The following is a 15777-nucleotide window of genomic DNA, read 5'->3' as shown; positions in this document are numbered from 1 at the left end:
TGCCTTTTCTTTTCCCTCTTTTCCTCCGAACTCGCGATTTGGTGACCTTTTTGTTTCGGTAAAAACAAAAAAAAAGCACCCTTTTTCACGTGGCGTTGTGGCAGATCAGAGGCCAGATGAAGTTGGTGTGAAATACCTCTGTGTGTGCCAAGCTATATTACATTACATGCTTTAGTGTGTTTTCCATCTGGCGGCTATAAAGGGGGAGGGGAACGAGGGAGAGAGAGGGAGGGGAGGAGGGAGGATTGGCTATCTTCTAGACAGCACTGTAACAATGAGCCTGCCTCAGCAATTTTCAAAACATATCATCAATACACGACTGGGAGCTCGCGCTTTTAAATATTAACCCTGTGGCAACCGGGGCAGGCTGCGGAGAGCTCAAGTGGTTTTGCGGCATCCTCTGGAGCCGGATCATCCAATAAAAGACGTCCTGGGGGATGAGCTAATTTGCTGTAGGATCCTAAAGAACATTTGCCAGCTATAGAGAACATTGGCCTAATGAACAGAACAGATATATGCAGGTTATGTTACCCATCAGTAATTGCCACATAAGGAGCCCGAGTTAGATTTGCAGCTGGCTTTGAGCGAATTGATACACAAGGGGCCTCATTCATATGGTGTAACTGTCATCTTAAATTTATCACCCGTTTTATTTTTTTCCTCCTCCTTCAGAAAAAGCACAAGTGAGCGGTGAAATATGAAATGGCACACAGGCAAAGAACCGCAATTAGTAACTTTGCAAATATTGTGATGTTTTAAGAAGCTTTTCATAAATCAGGACACGCACCATATAATTCTTACACCGCCCCTCTCTGTCACATCGCACAATCCAGCATTTCCATTGCGTTGCACACATGCAATCTCCCCGCTGGTAGCACGGGATGCACATGCAAGGCTTCCATATCTTTATATATGTCCTCCAGAAGTCAATGGATTTACATTAGCAATCACAGAGTGGATAACCGCCCCAGTCCTCCATCAATCTCTGATGGGAAATAAAAATGAAATGCACTTCTCAGGCAACTCAGATTAAGGATCACGCTTTTATCAAATACTGAAGTCTATTTCAAGTCGTGCTCATAAATAACTGAGGGGGGAGAGAAGGAGGAAAAGAACGAGTTTGGAGGCAAAAAAGAAAAAAAAGCAGGACAGACTGGAGAGCGGGTGGGGGTGGGTGTAGGTGTGGACAGAGAGCATCGCGGTCTGGAGCTAAGGCCACTTGGGGTTGGGGAGAAAAGAATCAGAGGGCATTTAAGCATTACGTAAAGTCTGCATCTCCTGTCTAGGAATCTACGCCCGTTACCAGGGGAAGTGCAATGCAGGTAAACACGGTGTTGTTTGGGATGCTTTTCCCTTCTTCCTGTCACCTCTCTGAGTTGCATTTCTCCCATACTGCACACTACTTACAGAGCATTGGAGTGGCTTTCCCAACCATTTAGATTTCCCACCATAGTCTAGACACTCCCCAGAGACTCTGCCATCCATTATAAAGATGGAGCTTTCAAACTGAAGAGGAAGTGAAGGCCTCACACACAGAGTGTTCTGCCTAAAATGTCCGTCTGTCTCCGACCGTCATCGGCTCGAGATCTGCCGTCTTAATATTTTATGACGATCTCACCTCTCGTCCGTAGCGGGGCCGCTACTTACAGAGCATCTTCTGTCGAGCCACACTCGGATCTTGTCGTTAGAAAGACACCAGAGGAGACAATGAGAGTTCTCACTCTCGTCCCTGCAAGCTCCCCACGGGGTTCTGGGCTATAGTCACAGCCAGCTCGCCCGAACGCTCGGCCCGGCCCGGCCCGAGTGGTCCGAGCTGGTGCGAGCCCCGAAGGAAGACGGTGGCTCCACTCTGATGCTGCCAGGCTGGTTTTCTCTAATCACACACTTCACTTTATGGAGTGACCAGTTTTACAACTTGGTGGCCAAGGATCTGCAGCTATGCTCGTTTTATCGATTTATGGGTCTCCATCAGCTCCACAGGTAGGTATTGACATTTCTATACAGCACACATCACGTGAGGAAAGGGCGCTGGGAAAGGCCGTGCAGACAGAAACAAGCGGCTAAACGAAGCCCTTTCTACTCTTTATCTCTGTGTCTTTTTAAGCATCCAGATTTCAGCATATTCTACATTTTTTGTGGCGAAAAAGTTTCATATTACATTTCCATTCCCTTATTATTCTCGCACTGGCAGGAAGTTGCGGCACTTGCAGGGGCAGAGCACTCTGCTAATAATACTCACATGAGAGATTTTTCATATGAAAATATATTAGAATTGGTGATAAGTAGGGAAAGCTTATGTTTGGACTGTGATTTACCATAAAGAAAAAATGAGATATTGTGTAATGCCATCAAGACGCTCTGGCAGCCAATAAATATGCATAAAATAACAAGAAAAAAGACAGTGTGTTACTTAATTCTGTATCTCCTGCTTTCTGACACAGCCTGCATATTTAGCCTTGAAAATGGTAATGTTTTGCTTCCTATCCCTGGAAGATATCATTAAACATCATTTGTAAGCATACATTACCCTATACGCAGCAAATCGCCCATCTGGTGATTTTGGAACTCGCTGTCTGGAAGACAATAAATTCATTGTATGCTTTCGCATAAAGAATCGCACTAAAGTAATGCCTCCATGTAGACATACGTAGAGTACATTAAACCTAGCCGTGTGCACAGACTGTATGTCGTGTTAATAATGCAGTGTTTACATCTTGGCATTGAGCAGTCAGTACTGGCCTAGGGGTACAAACTGGCAGGGCTGTGCAGTAATTAGGGGCTGTGTGTTGGGGATGTGAAGGCTTGCCGCGTGTCATGCTGATACCACTGCTGGGCAGACCTAGTGTGTCAGCAGCGGGCACACTGAGCGCTACACAAGGCCGCACCTTCGTGGCACAGCCGGGAGTCGAACCTTTTACTTCAACGAGTGCTCCTGCGGGCTCAGAGCTCGGCCGCTGCTCGGCGTGCAAAGGAGGGACATGGAGGATGTTAACCTAATGACAGCAGGGATTAGGTGTCTTCACACTGCGAGCACACCGTGTGTGGTCTGTTTGTGCTAATCCTCCAGGCCTGTTTGCATTGTGACATCAATAAGCTGCACACATGCCACATTATGTCTGTTATATGTACATATTATATTATAATATATTATTATGAAATGCTTACTTTAAACATTTGTGCACATCACCTCATTCGTGTTACATACTTGCACCTGTAATTGTTTGTTTTCACGTGAGTTTGCATGCCTAAATGTATTGTGGATGATATTTATTGAAGCATGTGTTTCAGCTTGTTCAGGCAGTCCACAGCAAACATCTTAGATATTAATACGGAGGCTGGTTTAGAAGCAGCTGTATGTCGGGTTAACATTTACATAATGCAACACAGTCATTCCTTTACATCACATCTGTCTTGCAAATACCAACAAAAACTGAAATACTTGGATAGTCCATCCTCATAGACTGTCTGCATGGGTGCTCGTCAGTGAGCGACTTGCCCCCGAGCTTCGAAACACACCAAACCAACCTGGATGCAATGGTGGCTGTCTCCATCTTTTATGTGTTTTACCATATATTCACAATGCCACGATGTCATCGGCTAAACTCTTCTCAGAGTCACGCAGTGGTTATTTTCCATCAGCTTTCTCTTCGTGGGAGGATTTGACGGAGAAAATGTAAATATGCTAGTAATTAAGCATCCTACTCCATTAAACTCTCGGCTTTGAAAAAGGCACCATGAAGTGACTTTTGAGCCATGAAATATTTTAATCATTTCCCTCCTTCTACTCTTTATAGCTAAGAACAACAGGCACATTTTCCTCAAAAAACAATTTCAGTTTAATTAGAAGCCAAAGCTCTGTTACCTGTGGCGTTTGATGTCCTTCTTTTTGTTACATCTTTTAAAGACTTGTTTACCAGCGTTCGCTGTGCACGCGTGCTTCAGCGTTACTTTGAATTTGCCAGCGCATACAATATTAAATATATATTTCACTGTAGAAACTCCTGGCTCTTCTTACAGCTGCAATGAGAGTAGCTTTGCCACATGCAACACAAGCAAACCCAACAGGATTCCTAACAGCCTCTTGCATCTCCGTTTGACATTAATTGATAATCAAACAAGGCTTCACATTAGACATTTATGAGATGAGCTGAATTATCTATTTAATGTAACCCAATTATATGCAACCCTTGTGCACCAATCAACGCTAATTCCTGACTCATAAATGACAGCAACAACGACAGATTTAATCAATAATAAACATTGATGAAAACTTGCGACCTGCTTAGAAAGAGGGTAATTAACAAGAAGGAAAAGGGCTTCGTTGGATTTCATCTTTTGGAATATCGCTCTGTGATCCTTCGTGTTTATGTTCACAAGAATCTCCTAAGCTCACATTCCACCATCAGCGAGATTAAGTGTAAAACAAACATTCACTTTCCCTTTGACAATTAGGGATAGACATTTATCATGAATTCTTAATGCAAGCTTCAGCCGCTCCGGTTCTTAATTAAAACCTTGTAATTTTTATAAAACTCTTACCGTAAAACTAAATTTCATGAATTATTTAGCCAGCCTTTTTTCAGCACTACTAACTACACACCCAGCCAGCCAGCTGGGGAAGAACTGAATCCATAGGTGGGCTCACCTGCACTTTAAGGCCAGAGAAAACATCTTTGTTATGCTTTTTAAAAAGTCTAATATGAAATGTATGTGTGTGTGTGTGTGTGTGTGTGTGGTGGGTTTTCCTCGTCTCCTACATCCACAGCAGAGGATTCACATCCAGGTCTTAACCTTAACTAACACATGTCAACAGAGCAGGCATCAAAAACAACATTACAAGCTTCGGGGAATTCCACACCTGTTAGATTCCACACAAGCGCGTGAAATTCTTCCGACAAAAATGAAGGTAAGTGTGCACAGAGGGGCCTGCTGCTCTTACCAGTCTTGTAAAGAGGGGCACTCCCAAATGCCAGAGGTGATCGTTCAGCAGTCCGCTGTACACCACGTTCCCGAAGACAGCAATGCTTCCTGACTTACACAACGTGTTTCCTGCAGGGACACACAGAAACACGAGCAGGCGTCACCGAAACGGACAAGAAGCAGAAGAGGGGCGCCTCCAAAAAATACAAATAAAGCAATTCAATCGCAGGAAATCATTGCACAGGAAGAGGCATAATAGAGAATGCAACATTGATTGTTATAAATATTGATTTTGAGGTTTATTGACCTTACGTGCAGTAAGGAATACAGATAGGTGGCTTGGCTACGATCAATAAAGTTACACAATTGGGTCAAGTTGATCTATCAGCATAATATAAATACCCAAATGAGGTTTAGTATCAACAGGAAAACAGTGGGGAACATTTAATACACCAGAAAATAACCGTGAACTGACCATCATCACATTTAAAGGATATCCTCTATAACCACTTAACTACCTCATGTCTGTTATTGGAACCAGCCCAAAAGTATGAGCCCAAAATAAAACAGTTATTGCTCCTAAACCTTTGCGATTATAGTCTTGACTCGGTTCTCCTGTGAGATGTAACACTTCAGGGACTACTATTAAAGTGTCACAATAAGTGATCTGTGATAAATGCACTTCAGGGAGGCACATCATTATGGCAAAGTTTCAATTTATGATAAATTTACAGTTCTGTTTTTTGGGGATCTCGAGAATAACGCACACAAATAAAACACCGAAGCTTTCAGTTTGATGAGAAATGTACGTTTTACCCAGATGCTACCCAAACGGGTTAATAATGCGGTTGGTAATCTGTATTCAGACCGGCACAAATTACTCCCAGAAAGTGACACAGCCATATTGTAACTTGCTAAGTGCAACGCTGACATAAAATTTGCATGTTTTTGGTGTTTAATTCAAAAATCAGGGGACTGCTGAAAAATTGATTTTCGAGGGTGCTAGTCCCGAAGTCACTTCCTGTCTCGCAAGTCTTCCAACACAACCTCTGCAGCTCTCGCCGAGGACGTCCGTCACCTTTACTGTCCGTGATCCAAAATAAACGAGCAGCTTCTGCAGCACCAGATATTCAAATCTGCACCGTTCGAGACTCAAAGTTAAACAACAATTAATTTGTTGCTCCCCGTGCCTACTTGTTCCTATTAAGTTTTACCATGTGCAAATCTTTGGTCAGCTCCGGATCCAATTTAGAAGTGGGGGGCTTATGTATGATTACAATACAAACCAGAGCCCTCAATATTCTCAGTTTACAGCAGGTGCACAAAAAAAAGCAAACAGGACACAAACACAACACACACAGTCCACCAAAGCGCTGCTCTGGCTGAGAATACAGAAACTAGATTTCAATGACCATTATTGCATAATAGCACGGCAGTGCATCCATTTACTTTTATTCCCCATTATTTTGTTTCAAGAACAATACAGAAAGATACATGCTAGATATACTGTAGTCCCAGGACAGGTAGGCATAAATATTGTATATCCAGTATATCATTAGTATGTACTCATGATATCCACTGATGCTCTTGTCTAAATCCTTGTTAGCATGTTATAGCCGTTTCTCTCCCACCCGAGTATATGATTGGGTGATATTACAAAATGCATAAATACTAATAAACAGCAATAAACTGCAGGTTTAAATGTTAATTAATCTATTGGATGCCTAAATTCATGTCATTCCTTGGCCTCAGAGGACTGAACAGTGTCAACCCACATTTGGAGATGGAGACGTTTAATGTGCGATTAGCTTTAAACTCAAAGTGAAACTGTTTTAACACCATTTTTCATGCAGTCATGAACGAGCAGCAGCTGAATACCATCATCTTATTTCTCTGCGACTCGCCCCTCGTGTTGTTGTGTATCGTCTCAGCCGTTTTTAAAAATATATATTTTCTTATTGAACTTTGTGTTTTGTGCCATGATGTATGTGTATAATTTTGAGTTTGTTGTGTTTTGCTGATTTGTGTTCATTTTATTGTTCTCGTTTTATTGCCCATCCAAGGATGGCCAAAGCAAATTAACTTATGCCATAAACGCTATGGTATGTATCACCGATTGCCGCTCCGCACCGCTCCCCGGACGAATGAAAATTAAACCTTCTCTTATTGATGAATCTCTTACTGTTGAATAAGTTAACTGCAAGTGAACCCAGAGGACCCCGAATACTTTGGGGTCTATATGAGGTTTTCTTAGTTGCATAACAACAGTGGCATGCTTGGCAGACACACCAAACCACTAGCGGACTGTCAGGCTTACTGTATCACGGAGAGCATCATCCTTCTTTATAAGTCATGTTCGGTGCCACCGAGCGTCACAGTTCGCCCTCTCAAAGACGCTCTTAATTAGCTCGGTGCCAATGAGGTGCCTCCACAAACAAAAACGCACACATGCGTGGCATGCGTGCCCACACACACGGCCCCGAGAGTGTGATGTACCGCACTCTGATGTCCCTATGAACGTGATGAATGCAGCTTACGGAGCAGGCGGCACAGAAAACACAGGTCTCCATTGTAATTTCTGCACAATGGAACGCTGCAAAGGCACACCAGGGGTGGAGTGAAGCAGTGCTGACAAGCAGCACATGCATTATTTAAAAACAAAAGTAAAAAATGCCCATTAAAGTGTCAGTGGTGCTTTCGGCAGTGCTGGCTTGGGCGCGGTGTGCGTATTACTGTTATTAATGGGCCAGGCGTGGGGGGCATTGCTTCGGTGTGATTGCTCTGCTGCTGTTGCTATCCGCGGTTCAAGCCTCCCCTCTTTTTTCCCCCCATTTCTTCTCTGTATGTGTGCGCGAGGAAGAGAAACAGATAAAGAGCGTGCTACAGACAGAGACGGAGAGACACCGAGAGACCCTGAGTGCACAGTCAATGAGCTCCTACAGCTAATATCATTTCACATTATTGAATGCATATTAAGGCAGAGAGACCTTGTCAGATAAATAGGAGCACCAGTGCTTATATCAAATTCTGATCTGCCTTCACGGCCATGTCTAAAAAAAAATGCTGGGAATGTAGTCAGCATATTGAAAATAAGTGCACACCATTTTTCTTTGCAGTTTAACATCAAGGGCTATACATTACCGCTACTGACACAGCAGAATGAGGTCATTGTGCATGTTGTAATTACAGCTGGGTAAACACTCTGCTCTCTGCTGCAACACTGGAAACACAGAGCACTGCGAGACTGACAGAGACAAAAAAAGAGAGGGCACAGACGCCGATGACTTTTAAGCTCCTAAGTGTTGGAAAATACTTGCATCAGTGGGAATAAATAAATTGAACACAATGATCACGGGTGTATGATCAATTCCAGAGTGATGCAATGCATTGAAATCAATCAGTGCACCGCCTGTAATGCGGTGCGCAAATAATACATACTCATCCCTGACCTATTCTTCTAGAACCGGTTTGTTATAGTTTTATTGATGGTGTTTATACGCAGGAGACAGAGCACATAATCAAATTTTGCATATTTGCATGTAGAAAATGTCACATAAAAGCGACAACTTAATTTTCCCCCTCACAAACTCTGCAGAACTCTATAGCCAGTGAGCTTTTGTTATTTATTTCTTTACAAAAAATGCATTCAAAGCTGCCTATTCGCGCCAGTGGACCATCTGTATTTTCCTTCAACTTTAAGAAAAACTGAGCCTAACTAGTGACATGTTGTCTAGCTGTTCATTTCTTCCTTTTTTTGGTTGTTAATCCCCTTTTTTAAGGGCTTGTCTCAGCAGTTGGGTGTTCTCTCATCTGCAGGCTTGACAGCATTGAGCCCAACCTCTGATTAATTATTAATTGTGTGATTAAAGTATGTGTTGGCGGGGGTATGCAAGTGTATGCGTGTGGCTCCAAGGGAGGGGGTAGGAGCATGCAATGTGCTTTACTGTACTTTGCATTATCTACAACTCAGAGTTTTTATTTCTTGCATTTCACAGCAAGAGATTTAACTGCAGGCATCAAATTTAATACCCAAATCACCGGGCATGTACAATACCTGCAAGAGCAGAAAAAGGGAAGGAGAAAGTATTGTTTTATTAAGTGATGCCTTGTTGAGTCTGGCTCAATATATGGAGAGTTTGCTCCACATAGATTTCAAGGCTTACGCGGCTATCAGTATTTCAGGATTGAATCTGCTTATAAATTATTCTAAATGTCAAGATTCAACCTTAAACTTGATCATTTTCAAACTTTTCTAAAGAAGAAAACACAAACGTTCACTTGGATAAAAGTGGATTCAGTTCAAATATTTATTATATTTCTCCCATATATGCAATCATGAAAATGCACCATCAGTGCATCAGAGATGATGTATTGACAGCTCTGAAAATTTCTCCATCTTACCAAGTCTGCACTTGAGCCCTAAAGAAAATAAAAAAAACACATTTCTAGTCCATCGCAGCCTGTTTCTAAAAATATTGTTCCAGAATATTCTGCTGCACAAACAAGGTTCAGCCACAAACGTATTTGTCTCAACAAATTCAAGGTAAACGCTCAATTACAGGCCGAATGAATTAAAGAGATGAGAGGAAAGTTTGGCCAGCGTGGCTACAGTAACTGTGACTCATAATAATTAATCCGAGTTCTTCTAAAAACAAAGCTATAAGCATTTATGGGTACATTTATTTGAAAACAAAACCTGACTAAAATGAAAATGCAAAGTGCTGGATCTGAAATATTTAAAGGGATTATTAGACAGCACTAAAACATTTATAAAAGACATCCCTTATTTCCATCTTTTTTAATTGGGAGGATTGCTTCTTCCTTTTTCATCCTTTATGGTAGTGTAACGAATATGTGTAGGTTCAGGACTGTTGTTTGGGAAAAAGGCAATTAACTGTAATGATATCACCTTGGGCTTTAGAAAATTGTGATGGGCATTTTCACCATTCTCCAACACTTTATAGTGTAATGTCCATTAGGCAATAATGGAGATAATCATTAGTTGCAGCCCTGCACAGTTTAGCAAAACAAACTAGTTAGTTCACAACGTGCATTATATAAGAGAAACGTAAGAGAGCCATCTGAGCATAACGTTGTGGTCATTCAGATATTCAGGTGTGTGTGTGTGTGTGTGTGTGTGTGTGTGTGTGTGTGTGTGTGTGTGTGTGTCGGGGGTGGGGGGCGCTCCTCTCCTGGCTTTGCTGTTGGAGGTGGGTCGCTTTAAGCATTCAAACTCCACAATGTGCAGCTCATTTCTAGCAAAGAGGCACATTGCTGCAATGCAATAAGGGAAAACAACACTTTTAATAATTCAGGCCCTGAGACCGTGAGGGGGTGAGGCGGAGGGTGGGTGGGGTGGGTGGAGGGAAGACGTCTTAAAGTACCGCAGAATGGCTCATTTAGCTCCTGCTACGCATTATTAAAGTTGTATCGAACCCCCTCCTGGGTCTTTCCCTAAGTTTTTTTTTTCATTTTCCTTTCCTCTTTCCCCTAAAGCCTGCAAGGTAACCAATAACAGCTACCAACATTTATAAACGACAGAGTATCCTGCACCTTAGAGGAGGAGGTAAACAATGGTGTAGCTCTTAATCTCTCTTTCTCCCTGTCCTCCCCGCTCACTAGTCCTCCGGTCCGGAATTTGTCAGTGCTTTATCCCGTTTGAACCGTAATACACAGCCCTCTCTGTCCAGATTATTTTCTGCTTCAGCTCAGCCCACAATGCATAAAAAATGCGGGGAATGAACCCTTTGTGGCATCAAATTGAGTAATAAAATTGTGTTCACGGTGGCACTGATGAACGCATGATGGTACCGTTAAGGACGTGTTCAGAGGTACCGTAAATTGCCTCTGAGCCTGATGGCAGTTTCCAGAGCAAAGACGGGGAATATGAATAAAAAATACACAGGCAGAAGAAAAATGGGAGCGAGCTAAAAATGCAGATGTGCTCGTTTTTTGGACGATATTAACTCCTCAACGTCCAGTTTCCCACTCCTTCATTACGACGTGAGGAGCCGAATGTACACCGACTGTTTGATAGCGTCACACAGACTAACCTGGCCTCTAAACAGCTTTGTGATGTTTACAGTTGGTAAAATATTAAAGCCCGCCCCCTTTCTCTGTCTTTAGGGCTGCATTATGCGTTTGTGGATCACTGTATACAAATTTCCTTCAAATCATTTCGACACAAGTGGCATTCTTTAGAAACTCTAGCAGAATAATCACATTCAGCCTTACACAACATTGTTTTAATTTGATGTTCTTACTTTAAGGTACGCTCGATTCCATACGGGCCGAGATTAACTAAAAACCACCACTTATTAAAATCCTCTCAAATCCTCGCACGTGCCGTGCTGGTCAGCCTCCGAACAAAGCTGTTTTCTTTGTGAAAACTTGACATTTCAGAGATACTGTGCAAGGCTTTCAGCCGGCAGCAACAAATTATGATTATTATAATTTCATGATTACTGCTTACATTGCACAATACAATGAAAAAAAGTAAAAGCCTATTAAAATGTCCATTTAGGATATATACACCATAAACTGCTGCAGAGGTCTTAAATCAAAGCCTGCTGTGCTGTAAGAGATGCAGAGACTGAAGGCAGGAGGTCAGGAGAGAGAGAAAGACAGGGGGTGTCAGATGTGTTATGATTGGCTGATATATTGGTCTTTTATGAGATATCAAAGTGGCCATTGTCAGTGTTGTTCACGGGATACCAGTCTGATGACTGATTTCATATTCATTGTTGCATATGATATACAACTTCTTTATAAGAAACTTTGATACTGAGCTGCTTCCAAACTAATAACAAAATCCACTGAGAGTTTTTAAGACTAAACACTTTTTGCTTTTTTTCTTGGGTTTGATGGGAAAACTATTTGGTGTGTTTACATTAACTGTTAAGCCAGATGGACTACAGGCTGGCCAAACAGCCACTCTGGCAAAACTGTTTGTTGTACCAGGGTGCAAACATGGTTTTATTGCTGTTAGGTTGGTTGTTTTAACATACGAGTTGATAAGGACTTCAGCTTCAACGCACCACCGCAGGAACTGCAGTCTTTGGGACTTTTATTTGGCTTTATTCTTCAGTTTTTCACCCTGGAAGTTGCAGCTTTGTTCCAACTTCCACAAACACAGTCGAGAGGACCAGTTCAGTGACTGGAATTTCCACTTGGTATTCCTGGTACAGCCCTGTTATCTACTGCGAAACCAGAGCTGGTCTTACCATTTATTTAATTTAAACAGTTCCTTAATATTATTTTTAAACTGTGATCCAAATCTGCCCACAAACTTCCAAGCAAGAAAGAACACAAAGCTTTAGTTTGCAATATTATTGTGCATAACCGGTCAGAGTTAGAGTCTTCTTCAGGGATGTCCTTTGAGTCTTTTGTAGTTTACTGCTAGTGTAACTTTCTAACTGGTATGAAATCATGTGAATGGCTGTGATGGACTGAATTAAATTAAGTTCAGCTATTTTATACATCGCCAAGTCACAACAGTCACCTTAGGGCTCTTTATACTATAAGGTAAAGACACTACAATAATACAGAGAACCCCACCAACAATCAGACTCCATGAGCAAACATTTGGCGACAGTGGGAAGGAAGAACCCTGTTTTAACAGGAAGAAACCTTGAGCAGAACCAGGCTGTGACAGTTGGAGGCGAGGACAGACAGGTAATAAATGCTGTGTATAGATGCATCAGCTGAAGCATTCAATTAGCTCACAAACGGTAGGAAATACCAACTTCAAAGGGAACAAAGGGTAGAGACTGTCAGGTGGAACAGATGTTTTTTCCCCTGTGACAGGCTAGTTTTAGCACGTTTTAAATAACGAAAATAAAACCAATCTGTAATTTTCTAATACAAGTAATTACACCAAAATGAAACACATAAATGATAATAAGGCTTAAAAAAAAAGCTGAATTGGTGCCCTGTTGACCTAGATTATGTTTTTACAACCTTATATTTAATGGTCTAAAAGCTATTTCAGATATTTTCCCATCCTGACAGATATGCAGTAAGAAGCAAATTGAATTTTCAGGAAGCACTTTTTAAATTCACAAAATCTGACAGCTACTGCTTCAGCAGGTTCAACCACCAAAGTATCTGCACCTTCATAAACACAGTTTGATGAGGTGCCTTGTACATCAAAGCAATACCAGTGCAGCCAGCTAGTCATCCAGCCAGCCTGAACGTCAGAGAAACCAGTCAGCTGCTTTGTCTCCCGCTGAGTGTCAGACTCTGACGTTCCTTTGCCATCTAAGCTGACTAAACACAGACCCCGTTTTCTTCAAAGCTATGCAAATTAGCCACGTTGCTAAGTGGATTCCTCTTCTTCTTTTTTTTCCTCTGTTGGAGAGCCGCAGGGCTGATTAGGCCCAATTTCTATCTACAGAATGTATACACACTTACATACAGTAAAAAAACCCTGCTGCATTACTGCCCATGGGCGATTCTTGGTGGTCCTTCCTTTCTCATAACACAGACCTGCTTTTAATGGGTCGGTTGCTGAATTTAAAGTGAAAATAATGTACGTTTCTCAGCTGAAATGAAATAAAAAAAAGGAGGTGGGAGGGAGCTCATAAAGATCAAAGCGTAATGCAGACAACACACAGCGGCAGTCATCTTTGACCTCAAAAAACATGGCTGCTCTTTGATTGCATTATGTGCATTACATGGCAGGAAGTGTGCGGAGAACTCAGCAGACCTAATGTGCTTTGGTTGGGATTTTTTTCACGGTTTGCCATCTAATGACGGGAAAGCCGAACGCGACGGCGTGTAATATTTTATAGCTGTGGCTCCCAGCTTGAGAACTGGGACATCCACAAAGAGTGACGAGTTAAATCTGAGACACGATTTTAATCAGGTAATCTGTCTTTTCTTTCATATGAAATATTAAAAAATGTAAAAATACTGGATAAAAATTAAAATACATGGAAGAATGAAAATAATCTTTAATTGAACTATTATATGCAACCCAATATTTGGCCTCAACAACACTCAAAAACATGGATTCAGACATACCATCATCAACCTTTTTAGAGATCAGGAACATGACGTAATATTAACATTAGCATAATATATTCAGCTGATTAAAAAATGTAAGCCTTTATTAAGTTACCTTCAATTCCACCTTAAGGTAACTTACTCACTGTTCACTGACAAAACTGTTTTTGGGGTTAGTCAGTCCGCGTATTGTAACATTACTTCAGTATTACAACTCGCCATTGCGTACCGCTGAGTACTTTTGCAGCGTTTGAGCCGAATCAAAGTGAGCAGGTATGTAGGAGCTGCAGATGTGAGGCAGAGGGGTAGGTGGAGATAAAAGCAGCAACTAATTATTCATAGATCCATGCATACTTAAGGATGCAAAGGTGCAGAGTTACATCTAAGCCATTAAAAAAAAACTTCTAAATATGTAATTTTTATGAACACAGACAAGTTTGTAGGAGTCTAAGCCTGCAGAAGAACAAAGGAATCGCAAACCTAAACCACATTTTAACCTCAACATCAAGAGGGCCACCAGCTACCTTACCTCTACAGGATTCAGATTGGGTTTACAGGCAAATACTCAGAAACTAGTGGATACAGATTAGAAATTAAGCCTGATATATTTTAGCATTAAAGGCTTTCTGCTGAAAGCTTTTTCTATTCGAATCCTCCAAACAGGCGAAAATTCTATAAAAAGAGACGAACGCTCGCCGATGCTACCATAAGAGATTAAAATAAAAAAGATGTGCTTGCATCTTCATGCCAGTGTTTTGGAAAGGTCCTTTCCTTGTTCGTCGCGGCAAATGATCTCTTTTTCTTCTTTGCATCCCTTTTTTTTTGAAGCTGTTCCAAAAATGGCTCTTTGCTGTCTTTAATCATTCCTCATTAGTGCAAAGGCCTGTTCACTTACAGTGGAGAGATTAATAGGTCACTGGCAATGGGCACCATCCTTTGGTCCAAGCTGCGTGGGCCGGGTGAGTCGCAGGGGTTTCGGGATAGTTGGGAAAATAATTGGAAGTGGTGTTATGACCTCTCCTCTTTCTAATGAAACGCAGGGAAGACGAAGGCAAAGGCTGATGATGTGGGGAGGGGTAATTTTGGACTTATCATCATAATAATTATCATTGTTATTGGTGTAAGACAAGTGTGTCGTTGCTGTTGTGGAATCATCCTAAAAACAGAAACCCTATTTGCCAGAGTCATTTCCATTTCATCTTATCATTATCATTATCACCATTATGATTTGTCACAGCGTTTTTATCTTAATTGTTCTCAGCATCATTGTAACATACAGCTAATGACAACCTCGAGATGTGGAGTGTGTGTGTGTGATGGGGGAGGGGGGGTCTAAATGCAGAGCTAAATAATGCAACTCCAAACAACCAATGGAAAAATATCTGAACTGCCCAGCTGGCTTGAAATGTTCTGGAGACACAAGCGAGAGGAGAGAAACCAAAAGCTGTTTTGATGTCTCAGTCTGGATGTGCGTTGGCAACAAGCGAGGGCCTCGGGATTCCATCAGGCTATTGATCGTTACCAATGCTCAAGTCCTGCTTTACCACCCTTATAAACAATCTCTCTGTCAAGCACACTATAGGGCAACAAATGATTTTATTTCATAGATTTTCGGATTTGATGAATTATTCACTCACACTCTACCCTCGGTGCTGAAGTGGGGAGAGGCTGTTGAAACGGAAAAGACAAAGAAACTTCAACATGTATCATACGCAAGCCCGTGTGCATGAACGGTTTCTGTTTCAAAAGGGTTTCTTCTTCTTCTGCAGCTTTTTTTCCCCTTTCACCAACCCACATCAGCTCTACTTTGTCAACATCAGCTGAGTGAGAACTCCCAGGGGCTGACAAATC

General features: G+C 41.8%; 1 protein-coding gene across 15 annotated transcripts in view; it reads right to left on the bottom strand.

Moving 5' to 3' along the window:
• Window positions 1–15777, bottom strand: part of LOC100705667 (RNA binding fox-1 homolog 3) — a 422442-nt gene that overhangs the window by 131489 nt on the left and 275176 nt on the right. For 14 of the 15 annotated variants that reach the window (XM_025906459.1, XM_025906465.1, XM_025906460.1 and 11 more), the window contains one exon: window positions 4940–5049. The exons of the other annotated variant lie outside the window; for it this stretch is intronic. In XM_025906459.1, the coding sequence (XP_025762244.1) occupies window positions 4940–5049 (110 nt within the window). The remainder of the gene's footprint in view (window positions 1–4939; window positions 5050–15777) is intronic. 15 annotated transcript variants of the gene reach the window in all.

This window comes from Oreochromis niloticus, linkage group LG4 (assembly GCF_001858045.2).
Source record: "Oreochromis niloticus isolate F11D_XX linkage group LG4, O_niloticus_UMD_NMBU, whole genome shotgun sequence".
NCBI lineage: Eukaryota > Metazoa > Chordata > Actinopteri > Cichliformes > Cichlidae > Oreochromis > Oreochromis niloticus.
Note: the sequence above shows the minus strand (reverse complement) of the source record. Positions and strands in the feature narration are given on the sequence as shown.